At 39.4% G+C, this 15,765-nt stretch overlaps 1 protein-coding gene across 1 annotated transcript; it reads right to left on the reverse strand.

The window, feature by feature from the left end:
* Nucleotides 1-578: 578 nt before the first annotated feature.
* On the reverse strand, nt 579-15,217 carry znf512 (zinc finger protein 512). The gene is made up of 16 exons (XM_082504446.1): nt 14,938-15,217; nt 12,723-12,855; nt 12,543-12,601; nt 12,289-12,347; nt 8,922-9,496; nt 8,618-8,707; nt 7,798-7,902; nt 7,257-7,381; nt 6,759-6,845; nt 6,560-6,658; nt 6,286-6,453; nt 5,894-6,091; nt 5,716-5,817; nt 5,008-5,070; nt 4,511-4,609; nt 579-4,191 (listed from the first exon to the last, which is right to left on the reverse strand). Exons 2-16 carry the CDS (start codon nt 12,820-12,822, stop codon nt 3,430-3,432), a joined length of 2,691 nt encoding a protein of 896 aa, XP_082360572.1. The 5' UTR covers nt 12,823-12,855; nt 14,938-15,217; the 3' UTR covers nt 579-3,429.
* Between the last annotated feature and the right edge of the window lie 548 nt (nt 15,218-15,765).

Genomic DNA, 15,765 nt, shown 5'->3' on the forward strand with positions numbered 1-15,765 from the left:
CTGAAAGGTAAGTGGAAAAAGAAAAACCCAGAGAAGTTTTATGGATGGACAGGGAGATTGTTGGTGTGACCCTAAAGCAGGGGTAGGGAACTCCAGGCCTCAAGAGCTGGTGTCCTGCAGGTTTTAAATGTGTCCTTGATCCAACACTGCTGATTAAATGGCTAAATGAGCTCCTCAACATGTCTTGAAGTTCTCCAGAGGCCTGGTAATGAACTAATCATTTTCAGATTCAGGTGTGGTGACCCAGGGTGAGATCTAAAACCTGCAGGACACCGGCTCTCTCCCTACCCCTGACCTAGAGGCTAAGAATGTGGAGGATGATGTGCTGTGGTAACCCCCGAAAGTGAACACCCAAAAGAAGGAGAAATATTAATAATTTTACCCGTTGAGCTTAATTGAGCTCATTTGTTTTCTCTTTAATTGGGCTATTTTGTTGAGCTATTTTAATTCATTCAAGCTATTTTGTCACAGGAGTTTTACTGTTTTGGCTCCAGCAGCTATCGGTATCAGTTATCTTGTAAATTATTTCGGCTCTAAAAAATCTACTTTTATGTGTAGATTATGTTGAAGAATATCAGAAATGTGCTATTGTGTTTATTATAGAGCTCATCATGATAAAAATGTTCTCGTCCATCATATTACAATACAAAATAATTCATATATTAAGCAAACCCTCAATATTTTAGACAGAAAGTAGGCTTTACATTTGGAGAGTTGAACTGAATCGAATTAAGATTGGACAGGTGTACCTAATAAAGTGACCACAAAGAAAACGCAATCTCTCATGAAGGTAGATGCTGGCTTCACTTCATGAGATCACAACCCACAAAGATTAGAAACTAAGTCTTATAATTATTTCCCTCATACGTACAAACACCATCAAAAGAAATCTGCAGTGGTTAGTGACAAAGACAGATATAAAACTATATAAAACTAAAGTAAAATTAATGTTTTAAAGACTTTTCAGTCTTAACAGTCTAAAAATGAAAAAAAAAGAGACTTGCAAGTAAGTATGCAGAGGTCCTGACACAACTCAGAACCAAATGTTCACCAACACTTAAAATTAACAGAGAATAACAATAATAAAAATAAAAAATTATGCGTTTTCTAATTTGAGACTAAAACAACACCAACTATTCATCCTAAAGGCATCTGATGGAGGGTAAAGAGAGTTAAAGCACTTTAAAGAAAATCAAACACAGTAAATACAGTCATGGGTGTTTTTCATTTTACATAATTTCACTGATTAAGAGACAATTTGTGTTAAATGGTTCATTTATCCAGCTCTATGGGAGTGCAGAAGAAATGAGAGAAACAAGAACTAAACACATTTATACATTCAAAATAAATTTGTAAAGAAATATGCACATTTATAGGAAAACATCACAGAACTGATTGACATGACAATTTCCCACTGTAGGAGATACAAAACACAGAGTACATAAACATTAGGCTACATGCTGTCGGTTAAATAAGAGTGAATATCCTTCATGTTACATGACAGTTAGCTTCCATTCATCACACCCCAGTCAGCTGCATTTATGTCAGTGGAGGAGAGCTGGGAGGATGCATGCACTCTGACTGAAGGTCTGCACAACATAATCAAATGTGACATAAAAATGTGAAATAAAGAAGAGACAAAATAGTTGTTTTTAACATTTACTGATGTTTTTCTTTTTTTTTGGTATAGGTCACCATACACTGTGTTGCTGGGAGCGGCCAGCCCAGGTTTGAATCTGACCTCTTTCTCTCCCTCCACTTTCCTGTCACTCTTCACTGCACTTATCTAATAAAGCCAATAAAGCAACACACGCATAACTTGAGTTAAGATTATTTTTAACTGCTGACGTTGAACCAGGTTTTGGCAAATAAAGGATTCTTACATTTCAACAAAAATAAAAGAACAAAAAATCACGCCATGTCACTCACGGGTTAATTTCTACGCAAACAAATTAAACTATGTTTGTTTCTGTTTCTTGGTACATAACAAATTTTCTAAGGTTTCCGACTTCACAGGTTACATCAAATAATCCTACACGAACAGAGCTTTAATTAACCGGGGGTACATCCTGTAGCTACCTCCACTAAGGAGGCTGTGTGCTTGGTTAATTTGTCAGTTTGTTCACAGGATTAAGGAAAATGTTACTGATTTTATGCGCATGAAATCTTTACCAGAGGTTTAGAAGTGATTATAGCGAAAAACTGGACATTTTGTGCCATATATTCACTAATATCAAAAGCAAAATAAGAAAATAAATGTGTAATATGGCCTTCAAGTTCTCAAGAAATTATCAGAACATTATCAGGAACAAGAGATTCAGTTTAGGAGGGAATTTCCAGATGTGTTGGTGATACGTGGTTTCAGACTGCTCATTATATTCTGTAACTGATGGATATGAGTTGCAGTCATACAATGGACACAATTACTTGCTTAAGCTGTTTTGCACTTAATAAGAACAGTACTGATGTTTCCAGTACACTTTAGGAAATAAAGTGTTGGTTGATACAATGTTATTTTCATTTCTTTCCTTTTACATTAGATTTGCTTCAATGCTACTTATATGTCACATGTACATGCCAAAAAGTCTGTAAACTGGCAGCAGGTTTCACTTAAGAATGGCAACTAAATACAAAATTATATAAAAAAAATCTGAAATGAAAACAACATCAGACAGACAGAAGAATCCAAGCCAGTGAACAGTGATCCTGTCATTTCCAACATTACTTCACCAAGGATGGTGATCAGTCATAATTAAAAGTGATGAGTAGTATGAAGTTATACTAATCATACTCGAGAGGCACAGAATGTCTTCAGAGAGCGTGACTAGACAATTACAAGTAAACACTCCACCTGGCAGTCTCTGTTCAGGTTAACCTCTGTCAGTGCGCCCCAGGGCAGCTGTGGCTACAATGTAGCCATCACCAGTGTGTGAATGTGTGTGTGAATGGGTGGATGACTGAATGTAGTGTAAAGCGCTTTGGGGTCCATAGGGACTGAGTAAAGCGCTATACAAATACAGGCCATTTACCATTTAAATCAAAACATGAAAGACAAGAAGAGTTTTATGAAACCTTTTAAAACAATAAGACAATTAAAGTTGGTGAAAACAATCTGTTACAGATAAACACGATAAACTACATTTCTCAAGGTTATACAACGACAACCATTTCAAGACAGAAACAGCCTCTGGAAACGAGCAGTCTGAGCTTTCCACGCTCACAGCTTGAGAACATGTCTTCAAGGCATCCACCGTCACTTCCGAAAGGTGGATGCAACACATCTCCATCAGTTACAGAATTGTCTCAGCTGCCGTCTCACAGGTTTGTCTTGTGGAAAACTTATGCAGACGTTTTTCTCGCTTCACCGTTTTTCTACTTCCATTCAAATCAGCTGCAGACATTTGAAATGTGAAGGAAAGTGTGTTTTTTTTAGGTCTTTTTAAATGTTTCTCTGTCGCTTTCCAGCCTCAGCGAGAGGCCCATGATGCCCGGTCGTTTCAGGCTCCACTGGTCAATCTGTCTCTGCCGCTCCTGCTGCTCGACCTCCGATTCGCTCGATGAGCTGCCGGTATTGCTGCTGCTACTGCTACTGCTGCGCCCACAACCTCCGCCTCTGCTGCTACCGCCAAAAGTGAAGCAATCCTTCTGCTTCCTATCAGCCTTCCCCCTCTCCCCTAAATCTACTCCTTTTTCCTCCTTCCCTCTCCTTGTATCCTTCACCATCCCACCACTGTCCTCCTCAGGTTTGTCAGCCATTTCCATTTCGATCGGGGCCTGCTCCGGCCCCAGCACGGCTCCTCTGTGGTCCATATCGACCCACACTGGCCCCGGAGGAGGCTCCAAACTGGTGTACTGGAGCATCGGCTGTTGGGGCTGGGGGTCCACTTGTGGAGGAAGGTTCTGCCTCTCTGGATGGAGGTACTGAGTTTGGTGTTGGAGGTGATGCAGCGGCTGAAGTGGGTGCTGCAGAGGCTGGTGCTGGAGCTGGTGGTGCTGCTGCTGCTGATGATGGTGGTGATGTGAGTGTTGTTGATGGTGCTGCTGCTGATGATGATGAGGATGATGCTGCAGGTGATGATGGTGGTACTGATCAACAGTCTGCTTATCCACATTACGGACGACCTCTTTGGGCTGGTTTTTAAGGAACTTCTCAAACTTCTTGGAGGCTTTTTTGTTCGTCACAAACCAATCCTGTTGAGATACATGCAGCACGAAGGGGTGCTATTATATAACATACACTAAACTTGCATTATTTATTATTTATTGCATTATAGGCCAGAAGGGGGCAGCTCGTCTGTTTGCAAAAAGAAATCTGATTCTGCTGTTGTAAGTCTGAGACATCACTTTATTCATGACTTTAGTAAAAACTTTCCTGATGAGTTTAAACAACTACACTATGGAGCTGCTCATATCCAACCCCTGATATAGAGTATATGCATTCATGGCAATGTCATCTACATATAGTTACAAAAAAAAGGCTCAAGCCAGAAACTTGTGAACTTTTCATTACCTGTGAATGGACAGAGTTGATGTGGTATTTCACTCCACTTTCAGAGTTAAACTCTTTATTGCAGATCAGACATCTGTATTTACCGGCCTCAAAGTCGCCCTGAAATCAGATCAGGAAAAAGCAGCCTTGAAAAGATTATAAGAATTTAATGCATATAAAGTATTAACTGCGCATAGTGCACTGACTTTTATATTTCACTTAATGGTCTGAGTAACTGACTGAATAATTTTACAAATACACACATTTTCAAAATTCTGTTCAAAGCAGCTTTTACAAATTTAACACTTCATTCTTTAATTTACAGGAATCATCCCAAATGATTGAGGAGCTGACTAAAAGCACATGTAAATGCCGGTCCAGATGAAGCATTAGAAGGGTTTCATGCTAATACATTGATGAGTTTCAACTTAACTATACCTGGTGTCATTTAATGTATTGCTAATCCTAGAAAGTTTGTAGGTTTGTTATTTCCTAAACAAAGAAAAAAAGAGACAAACCCTCGTGCAGAGTCCCAGATGAGCTTTGAGTCCAGACACACTCGTGTAGGTGCAACCGCAACCCTGAGGACGACACACATTCTGTTATATTATGGGCTTTGAATACTGTGTTAACCATGTTATGGACATCTGCTCCCCTTGACATCATACACATCCACAGGGATTACTTGTACATACACTGACCTCTCTATTTGAAACTTCGGCCATGTTTACTATGAATGTTCACCAATGCAACAGTGTATATATGACATAAAATAAAATATAAAATATCTCCATATATCTCTTTAAAAACATACATTTACAAAGAGAAACATTTCAGGTTATTGAAAAAATAATAATAATAATGGATTGCATTTATATAGCACTTTTCTAGGCATCCAAAGCGCTTTACAATTCCACTATTCATTCACTCTCATATTCACACACTGGAGGAGGCAGCTACAGTTGTAGCCACAGCTGCCCTGGGGCAGACTGACAGAAGCGAGACTGCCATATCGCTCCATCGGCCAACAAACACCAGTAGGCAGTAGGGTGAAGTGTCTTGCCCAAGGACACAATGACCAGGCCAGACAGAGCTGGGGATCGAACCGGCAAAGTTATGCTAATTATACTTGTTCTTGACATCTTGATCCAATTACTCAGATAAGAAAATAAATAAGTCTGCTGATTTCAATTAAACAGGTAAAAATAAGACTTGTTGTTTTCTACCTGGTTGGGGCACTGGACTTTCCTCTGCAGCTTCACCTCATTTTTCCACTTCCTCAGCACCTCCTGGCTGAAGGCAGGGAGGCCGGGTCGGGCATATTTCAACTGAAAAGAGCGTCAGGAGAAAGAAGAAATGCATTTATGTTTAGTACAAACTCAATTTTAGTGAATCTTCTCTTACCTTCTTGTCATCTGGTACCAGGTCGGACTGAAACTTCCTCTTGGGCCAGTCTTTGGGCAGTTCATTGTTGGCAATCTCAGCCAGGTGGAAGTTGGCCACCTGGGCCGAGGCTCTCTGCACCCTGCCGCTGGGCGTCCTCTCTGGATTAGCCTCCCTCTGAGCCTTCAGTGCCTCATCTTCCTCAGTCTTCTGTGGCGTCTGGATGAACCAAGAGAATAAACTTAATGGAGATGAGGCACAAAGAGTTTCACAGACACTCGAATTAAAAGGACAGGTGATAAAACAAGGCTGGCATCTTGTCTAATTGTCTATTAATTTAAATTTGAATGAAGAGTATTAACGAATTACAATTTTTATAGTATTTAGTGGCTTCGATGACATATATGACTCACAGGAGCATGCTCTGATTTCAGGTGATACTCTAGACCAGCCTTGGATTTATACGTCTTCCCACAGTGAGAGCAGTTCAGCAGCATTTTCTCCAGCTCAGACTCCTCCTTTCCACACTTCTTCATGTGATACACGTAGCCCATGATGCTGGTAAATGCAGCATTACAACCCTATAAAGAAAAAACCCCCACATTTTTTCACACCACCAGTTTAATCTTTTATCTTACTTTCATCAAATCTCCTTTCTTAAAACAGCACAATCCGTGCAAATTTTACCTCTTTGGAACATTTTAATTTGCCCAATCTCTTCAGGATTTTACGTAGCTTGTCTTTTATAGCACGATCATCCAGGTCCTTGGCATCATCAGCTGAAGGCTACAAAAGCAGGAAAAGGTAGCAACAAACTCAGTAAAACCATAATAAACTAAACTAAACTAAACTAAGACTGAAAATGTTTATTTCTGAGTAGTCTTACCAAGTGGCTGTGGTCAGCCATGATGTGATACTTCATCCCTGTTGAAGACTTGAGCTGTTTCCCACAGTGTTGGCAGGTAAAAGGTTGCTACAGATAACAGAGTGACACAGTGACTTTTTCATTTGGTAAACATTTACACCAGGAAAGAACACAAGCAGATTTTATGTTATGGAAATATTAGTCAGACTAGGTTTTCCCAGTGCAAATGTAAAGCACAAACCACACTACAGACCGATTCATTTTTTTAAAACTTGATGCTTAATATGAAGAGTGTGTGAACTGGTTTCAGCGCAGAATGTGTTTCATAGAAAATTGACATCCTGGAAAAAATTATAAAAAAAAACATACAAAGCATAATTTATTTACTCCAATTATTCCAAATAATGTCATTACTAGTAATAACTAATTATTAGAGTCTTCCAGGAGAGACAGTAAAGCAGAAGGCTCCTGCTAGATGGTCCAAAACTCTAATGTCACTATTATGCATGAAGGGCTCACCAGTCGGCAGTTCTCCATGTGTTTCTTCAGCCCCTCCACAGTCTTCCTGCTCACACTTTTACACTTTGGACAGGTGACTCTTCCTTTGGCAACAATCTGGAGCTGCCAGCGTTCCTCTTGGCTTCCTAGTTGATGTCAACAAATAGGCAACTTTTCCTTTTTTTTAACTTTACACGACGCACAGAGCTTCACAAAAAGAAGCAGCTTACTCCTTACCTATTTTAATAATAATAATAATATTTTGATTAAATCACAGATTATCTTCAGCACCCACTTTTAATCATTCAAATTTAATAAAAGTTTTAGCAACATCTTTTTCAATTTCTTACAATCAGTTTAAATCAAGATAAAATACCACCCCCCCCCCCCCCCCCCCCCCCCCGAATCCCCTTTAAAACTCATACTTGTGTGAAGCAAGAAAAATGCAGTCAGATAAAGCCTATTGACAGTTTCAATCAAAGAAGTGCACATAAAACATAGTGTAATAAGATTACTTTCTATTAAATCACATAAATCTGTGGTAAACAGCTGCTGCTCTGACCTGGAGGATAAGTAGGAGGTTCCTTCTTAGCCGGCAGGATTGAAGGCTTCTGGTCTTCGTTCGGCTGAGCTGTTGAGGCCTGACCAGCACTGGCAGCATCTGAACCTGCAAGATTCACACTGAATGACTGGATGCAATCAAGCTTATTTTTCTTTTTATACTATTTTATCATAATTATTATTTAATAAGGTCAAATTTCCTTATTGATTAGATGCAGAGACTGCTGCCAAAGTTTGTCATCTCTCCATTAGCAGCATGTAGAATTTTATATTGAATTACTTTAGAAATAAAAGATAAAAGATACACAGATATATACAAGTATATACAATGTTTTCTTTTCAATGCATGAATGCTTGTTGGTTGTTGAATTATGATTACAGCATTCCTGCTACAGAAAGCCTGGCTCTTAGAGAAACCTCACGATAAGTTACAATGAGGGGAAAATGCTTCTCTGTAATGATTCTCTGATCAAACAGTGAAACAGTCATTGGCTATGGTGTGCCAGACGCTCTGCCAAAACAAATTAGTGGCTGATAGTACTGCTGCCAAGACTGAAAGGAAGGTGGTGCACTTGAGAAAACGGCCTCATATTGTTTTCCCATAATGGTTAGGGACAAACTGTGAAACAACTTTTCAAATTCCTGATTTATGTCTAACTATAGTTCTGATTTATAAAGTTACTTCAGTCCTAAGTATTATTAATAAGGAAATAATATTCAGTTTAAGACAAAAAAAGCAGCATGAAACAGATGTGTGAGATAGAAATGTAACATATAGAGTTTTCAGTTATGCATTAAATGCAGACTCCTTGAAAACTTACAGGATTCTCTGCCCTCTGGTGGCTGTGTGAAGTTATTGGGTGCGGGGCTTGGCTCCATCTCTGGCCTCTGGACCTTTTTCATGTTCAAGTCTTAAAAATTAGACAAAATCAAAAATCATAACCTAAATGATGACATCTACTCTGCACATATATCGCCTGCACTTCTCTTATAAGCTGTCACTCGCACATGTGTTATAGGTTCTGGTTTTCGCTTGTAGCTTGCAGATATCATGAAAGAAGCTCATATTATTTTACGACATTTCACAGTGTTCAAAACAAAATCAGTCCATATGGTCATTTTTACCAGGTCTCCACACGTTCCCTCTATCCCTGTTTGTGTTGTTCCAGGCTTGATCTGGGCCTCGGCCAGTACCCCACCCTTGCTCCGGCCCTGACGAGTCCGGGTCCCTTCCTGGATCTCTGCCTCCATTCCAGGCCTGATCCTGTCCTTGATCTCTGCTAGCTGCCCAGCCCTGATCAGGACCCCGCTCCCGGCCTGTCATCCAGGACTGATCCGGCCCACACTGAGTTCTGTCCCTGCCTGGAATCCATATCTGGTCCTGACTGGAGTGTCCCCCTCTGTCTCTGCCAGAGTTCCACACCTGGTCCTGGGGTCGGTCTCTGCCTGGAGCCCAGGCGTCAGGTCCTCGCTCCCTGCTGGAGTTCCAGCTCTGATCATGAGGCTGGGACTGCTCCCCGCTAGCTTCTGGGCCTTGAGGCCAAACATCCTTCGCGACCAGTCTTGGAGGGAGCCTTGCAGTGGGCGGACCGATGGACCCTGGGTCTGACCCATTGGCCAGGCCATCTGATGACATCACAGAACAGCTGGTTGTCGAGTAATCTACTGTTCCCAGGGAAACACTCTGGAGGTCCTCATACCTAATAAAAGAAAAAAAAAACTAAAATTAAAAGTTTCTAAATGCTGATGGAGACAGGAACCTCATTTGGTCCTGAACAGATTATTTAACTGTAGTGTGGGTCAGAGGGTGTAAATAAAAGATATATAATAATATAGTGGATTTTCTGTAACCACTACATCAAAAGTACTAATGGTCATTAGAAACTACCCTGTCTGTAAACAGCGAGTGTCCAGTCTCATAAAGTGCACCGTTAAACTCATACAGACATGCATGGTTCAATTCGTCCACATATCTGTTGTTGCAGTGTTGTATGCTACGTTCTGGATTTCCTGCAATAGTTTTCTACACCGTGTCAGGCTTTTCATAACCGAATCATGTCCATGACACAGAGGTAGCCCCTTTTTTAAGAAAACAAATAAGAATAACTTAGATATCATTCATGTGTCTGACACAGCTCATTTGCAATGATTTTCTTGTTATGATGAAATAAGTTCTTCGATTAGTTTTGGCTGGTCCTTCTGTGGTGCCTCAGTGACTACTACAAACTGTCATCTGAAGCAATGAAAAATTGCAGTAAACAGTGTGTTTTTGTAGGGAAATCGTAAGTACAGTGAATTGTCATTGGCGATATGACCCAAAAAAATCATATCTCGATATTTTTTAGCTGGATGGCGATATACGATATATATCTCGATATTTCTTTTTAAAGCCATAAAGTAAGAACAAAAAGAGAGTTCTTAGTCAAAGCTGTGTCCCAGATGTCACACAGGCACTTTTATTAACATACAGCGTAGATGTACATGAAGAAATTACTCAAAAATAAATTATCAGCATTTATTAAATAATAATGCTCCATAAATTAAAGAAAACAATGTTGTTTTTGTGCATAACAAAAAGCTCACAATTGTGCAGTCAAAATGTAAACTAAAAGACAATGAGCATAATAACAAAGACAGACAGATTTCACAGCTGCTCTGTTCCCAACTTCTACTGTGTGACTGACAGCCTGGAGTTTGAAATCCTCTTTGTAACCATGTCTCTTAACAGGTGCCATTTATGGCCCTTATACACACACAGTACGGTAATATTATGTTGAAGCACAGTACGTATCACTCCGCGAGGCTCCTCGGTAGCCGTAATGCTCCGACAATCCATCAAGCGCTGCAGCTTCGTAGCTTACCAAAGTTGTACTAAAACATTTTTTGACAGATTGCTGAGCGCCGTGTAGCACATAAAAGCGGTTCGCGGTCAATAAGCACAACCAGAATTCATACATAAGGCGCACTGTCGATTTTTGAGAAAATGAAAGGATTTATGTCGGTAGCGCTGTTAGCTCGTTAGCGCAGTTAGCTCGTTAGCGCGGTTAGCTCGCTAACACATTGACGCCGTCCAGCCCCACGCACGGGGCGATCTGCGGTAAATCGTTAACGGAGATTTGCCGTGTTCATCTTGTCATTGCCTGCAGGTGAAGCTATGGGGGAGGAGGGGGAGTTGTGTTCAGTGAAAGAGAGGCGAGGCCGAGTAATGTTGCGTAGAGACAAAAGTGGACGAAAGAGAGGCGAACTTGCGGCTGCACAAGTATAATTATAACGTAACATAGACTATATCGATATAAACAATATTGTCACATCTTATATCTCGTATGAAAATATATCGATATTTTTAAAAAACTCGATATATTGCCCAGCCCTATGTTTTTGCAACAACACAAAATAAATGAAGAGTACAACATGAAACAATATACGTGTTAATGTCACGAGTTTGTCATATCGCACAGCCCTAGTGGCTACATCCAATCTGATCCCCCTTCAGGCCATTATAAAGAATACAGGTGCAAGCAACTTCACCTTTTGCGTCAATATTTAGGTTCATCTTTTATATACAGTTGCTATACTGCACAATATGAACAGAATGCAGGTAAATAAATGAACTATTTGTTTATTAATATAATACAAACATATATGCTTTTGAGCAGCACTTAAAAAAGCACTTTGCACATAAATTCTGTAGCAAATTGAATTAAATTAATTAATTAAACAAAGTTTAAACAGCCAAAACCAAGAAGGAGCACAACAGTGGAGCCGGGTTTTATGATTCTTTTAGATCTAATCTTATTTCATTTTCATTAATCACTCATTAATGATGGGTGTTCCCATTTGTTTAGTTTTTCAGTGCAAAGAAAAATTAAAGACCCAGGTCATTTTTTGTCTTTCTTTTTTCTCTCTTTTATCATTTCCCATTTTATACTCACATATCCTCTCACACCCTTCGCTTCCTGAGCTTGTGTATTTCCTCCTGCCAGAGTGATTACTTGCTCTTTAATCTGCCACCTTTATCTTGCGTCCTTCCTTCACTGTGTCTGCCACTCTCTATGTACCAGACTCTGTCCTTTCACTTCTTGCTGTAAGATGTTTTTCACTCTGTTTATTCTGTGTAACAAATTTTTTTTGCAAAGCAAAGACTTCCTTTTTTGTTCTTGAACTTCCTTGCCCTGTGCTTTGCTTTTGAAGCCTTAAATTAACACCATATTCAAAACTGAATGATCCATAGCTCATTCTACCTGAACCTATACCAGCCATTTGGTTAATATCTGCATATGGATAAGCAGCAAGTGCAAACGCTGAATTTCCTCATCTCATTAGGAAATCTAAACAAAAGAATTCTGTATGCAGATTTTTAAAAGGCATTGCACTTATCAACAATGATGTATTTTACTGAAACCTGTGTACTTGTTTAGATATGATATCTGTTTACTGTGAATGACTTATATAAGAGTACAATGTATAATCACCAGGTTAACCAGCCTCTTACCTTTTCCTACTGTAAGTTCTCTTCATCTTTACTCCGTCTTCAGTTTGGGACTCATCCCCCTAAAACAGTCGATGAAAAAACTGTGAAGCAGAGATCCAGCTGTGCGCATGAAGCTAACTGATTTTTTATTACCACACTTGAAAATGGAAACACAGTCACAGCGTTCATGCTAGCAGGACTGCCTGCTCCTTACATACACTATCTCAGAAACAATAAAAAACGTAGGTTTTTACATTATAGATGTGTATTCTTACCTCTGAGTACCCAACTGTATTTACTTCACAGGCTCTTTCTGGCATTCGCTGGACAGCAGCTTTAAAAGTGAAATTGTATTAAAAAAGACACAATTAAAAAGATGAAATTACCAAGTTTTACCAGTGTAAATGGCCACAGTGATGGATGCACGCTGCTGTGTGATGTGTTTTTTTTTTTACCTGGACATTGCACTCCACTTTTTGAAAGTGAGTGAACAGGCTTCCTCTTTCTTGGCATATACAAAGGTGACATATCCCCTCCGATGTGGCCGGGGTCCATACTAGGAGGGCCAACCCTGCTCAGAAATCACCACTGACAGCATAGAAAAAAACAGAACATCTAATAAAACAGAAAACAGATACCTCTACCAAAATAGCACACGTTATTGAAATACCTTAATTTGGATATATTGTATTTGTTATTTGTTTATTACCAAGCTGTGATAAATGACACTGCTCAAAGAATTAAGGGAACGCTGGATCATCACAGTTTAATACAAACACATTTTAACTTCAGGGATATTAATGTGTCCAGTTAAGAAGCATAAATCATTTCACCTGGTTTGGTGCAAATGAAAGTGTCAGCAGGTGCAGCGGAGAGGCAACGAGACAATTCCCCAAAAAGGCAAGACCAATGCTCTCTTTTTATCCCTGCTGACTGATTTTTCTCTAGTTCTGCTTTTGTTAGAGTGTAAAAGGATTCACACTGGTCTAACTGGACACACTGATATCCTGAAGCTTCAGTGACTCTATTATATTGTTATGATCGAGTATTTCCTTAACTATCCTCAGCAGCGTAATCTAGAATTTAACAAAAATGAAAACAAACGGGCACGGGGTTAGAATCATTTAATTTTTCTTTCCATCCAGCTTCTGCTATTTAACCAATTCAAGGTAGCGGAGGCAGGAGCTTATCACTTATTCAGCTGCAAGAGGCGGGATACACCCTGGATAGGTTGCCAGTGTTTCATGGCTAACACAAAAAAACAGACAATCACTCACACCTGAGGCCAGTTCAGAATCACCAGTTAACCTAACATGCATTATAAGTGTGATAGAAAGGCAGAGCACCCAGAGAGGCAAACTCCACACAGAAATACCCGACAGTGGATTCAAACCTTTCTGTGAGGCAACAGAACTAACCACTGAACCACTGTGCTGCCTTATTTTTATTTAATTTTCTCGTCTAAGTAAGTTTTCTTTAGTTTCCAAAGAGGGTTTGCTTAGATTAGTGTTAAAAATGTTTCGTTTTAATTTAATTTGTTACTTTCAGTGCTTCATTTAATGTTTTTGCAATTCGGTTTTTAGGAAGTGAAGATCAAATATCACAACAAAAGTACCTTCTGCATGTAGCTCACTCAGATCCAGCATGTCCTGCACATTTTTTACTTTACTTTAGCTTTATGTTCTTTTTTCCTCCCAAATTCTAATTTGAATCTTTTTTTTAGATTAACTAAAACATTTGTGCGCCTAGTTTATAATAATCTTTTAAACAAATACCTGCATTTGTTTAAAATGCAGGTTGACTTGAGACGAGTGTTGTTGTGATTTGGCCCAATATAAATAAAATTGAATTAAACTAAAAAAGCTGATTACAGTTATTATAATTAACTGAATCAAAGAGATCATACGTTATGTTTAAGACATTCATTCAAAACTAAGTCTCCTTTTTCTTAAAAATTTGTCTAGTAAACAAAACAAATATTTGCTGACATGAACTTAATAAGTCTTGCATAAGCAGCCATGCATATCAGCCTATTTACTCCCTTTAGGGTTCGTTTAGCCAAATATTTACTCTCCTAGCCCCTTTCAATCATGCACTCTTTATATTTTTAACACTAAAATTCACACTTAGTATTGAATTATTATTTTAAATGCACACTGAAGTTATTACATTAATCATAATTATGCAAAGGAGACTTTTTTTAAAGAACCTGATGAATTTGGCTTCAGCACCCGTTGTGTTTACAGTGCATGTGTTCATCCTGAATGTTATTTGTATAGTGCTTAAATATTTATGTGTCACGTTTGAGGACACTGGATGCCAGAAACTGTGATATGAAATAAAGCCAGAAAACTGTTAAAACGTCAAGTGTGTGATGTTTTTCTCGGTCCAGTAAACCTCTGAGACCAGCCATTCCCGGACTGAGCCAAAAAGACTTGCAGCCACCACCATCATTGTCTGTGTGGATAAGGAAAAAACTCAAAAATTGGCTTTTTCACGACGACGGGCAGAAAAAAACATCCGAAAGCTGAAACTGAAGGAGAACTGGTGGTAGAAAGGTTTCAAGCTCCCCTCCCTCTAAGCAGAGGTACTATAACCTGTCCTGTCTGCCTTTCATTGTTTCTTAGCGGAGGAAGAAATGCAAGAGAGAGAGAGAGAGAGAGCGCCTACCGTCCTACAGCTCACTCCCTCTGCAAGGACGGCTAGCCTCCATGTCTTCGGGCCTGGCCTCCTCTGTCGCCTTTCCCCCGGCAGTGTTACCACCAGGAAGGCTAACATCAAGGAAGGCCCGGGGTTCAAAAACACAGACCCTGGGATAACAGCTAAGCTGTGGCAGCATCTAAATATGAATCAGTGCGCACGTACGCCGGCATAATTCACCACAGTGTATGTTCTTCAGCGGAACGCCCTCCTGGTGGAGAGAACAAATAAGACCCGCATCTGCCGCTGCCTTCAGGGGCCGTGGGAAACACCGCAATTTCAGCGCTTCAGCTGTGGAATCTGAATCAATAGTACGCCTCGGAATAATACAAAGCCGTTACCACATAGTCTCTGATTATGAACCTGTTATCAAGTGGAAAAGCACTTAGTAAATGGTTTTTAAAATGTTGCATGAAGAATTGGGAGTAATGTTCCAAACTGAAAAATGGAGAGAAGGAGACCACTGATACTTTTTTCTCTTCCTAATTCGTAGAACTCCCCTCCTCCGCATTATTACTTTTTACTTGTATAATATGGCACTTTTGAAGGATTGATTGAATGTTCAAATTGATTCTACTAAATTGAACACTTTGAAATTCTGTGACATGTTCCTCTTATTTAAGTTTATTAAATTGAATATTTTTGATTAATTTTAACTAAGCACCTAACATTAGGTAAGCAACTCTTGAAAGTGTAACTCCATTAGCTTTTTGTGACTCACAAGATGATTCGATTTCAATTAAAATAACAATAATAATAATAGGTTTAAATCAGGTAGCTTACTTAAAAACTTTACAT

The sequence above is a fragment of the Aulonocara stuartgranti genome (assembly GCF_965226115.1).
Source record: "Aulonocara stuartgranti genome assembly, chromosome: 15".
NCBI lineage: Eukaryota > Metazoa > Chordata > Actinopteri > Cichliformes > Cichlidae > Aulonocara > Aulonocara stuartgranti.

Coding starts and splice junctions, on each gene's coding strand:
- znf512 (XM_082504446.1), bottom strand. CDS start 12,822: ATGGACCCCGGCCACATCGGAGGGGATATGTCACCTTTGTATATGCCA. Junction 7,903..8,617: donor ACCAGAGGGCAGAGAATCCT/GTAAGTTTTCAA, acceptor TGAATCTTGCAG/GTTCAGATGCTGCCAGTGCT. Junction 6,659..6,758: donor TGGCTGACCACAGCCACTTG/GTAAGACTACTC, acceptor CTGCTTTTGTAG/CCTTCAGCTGATGATGCCAA.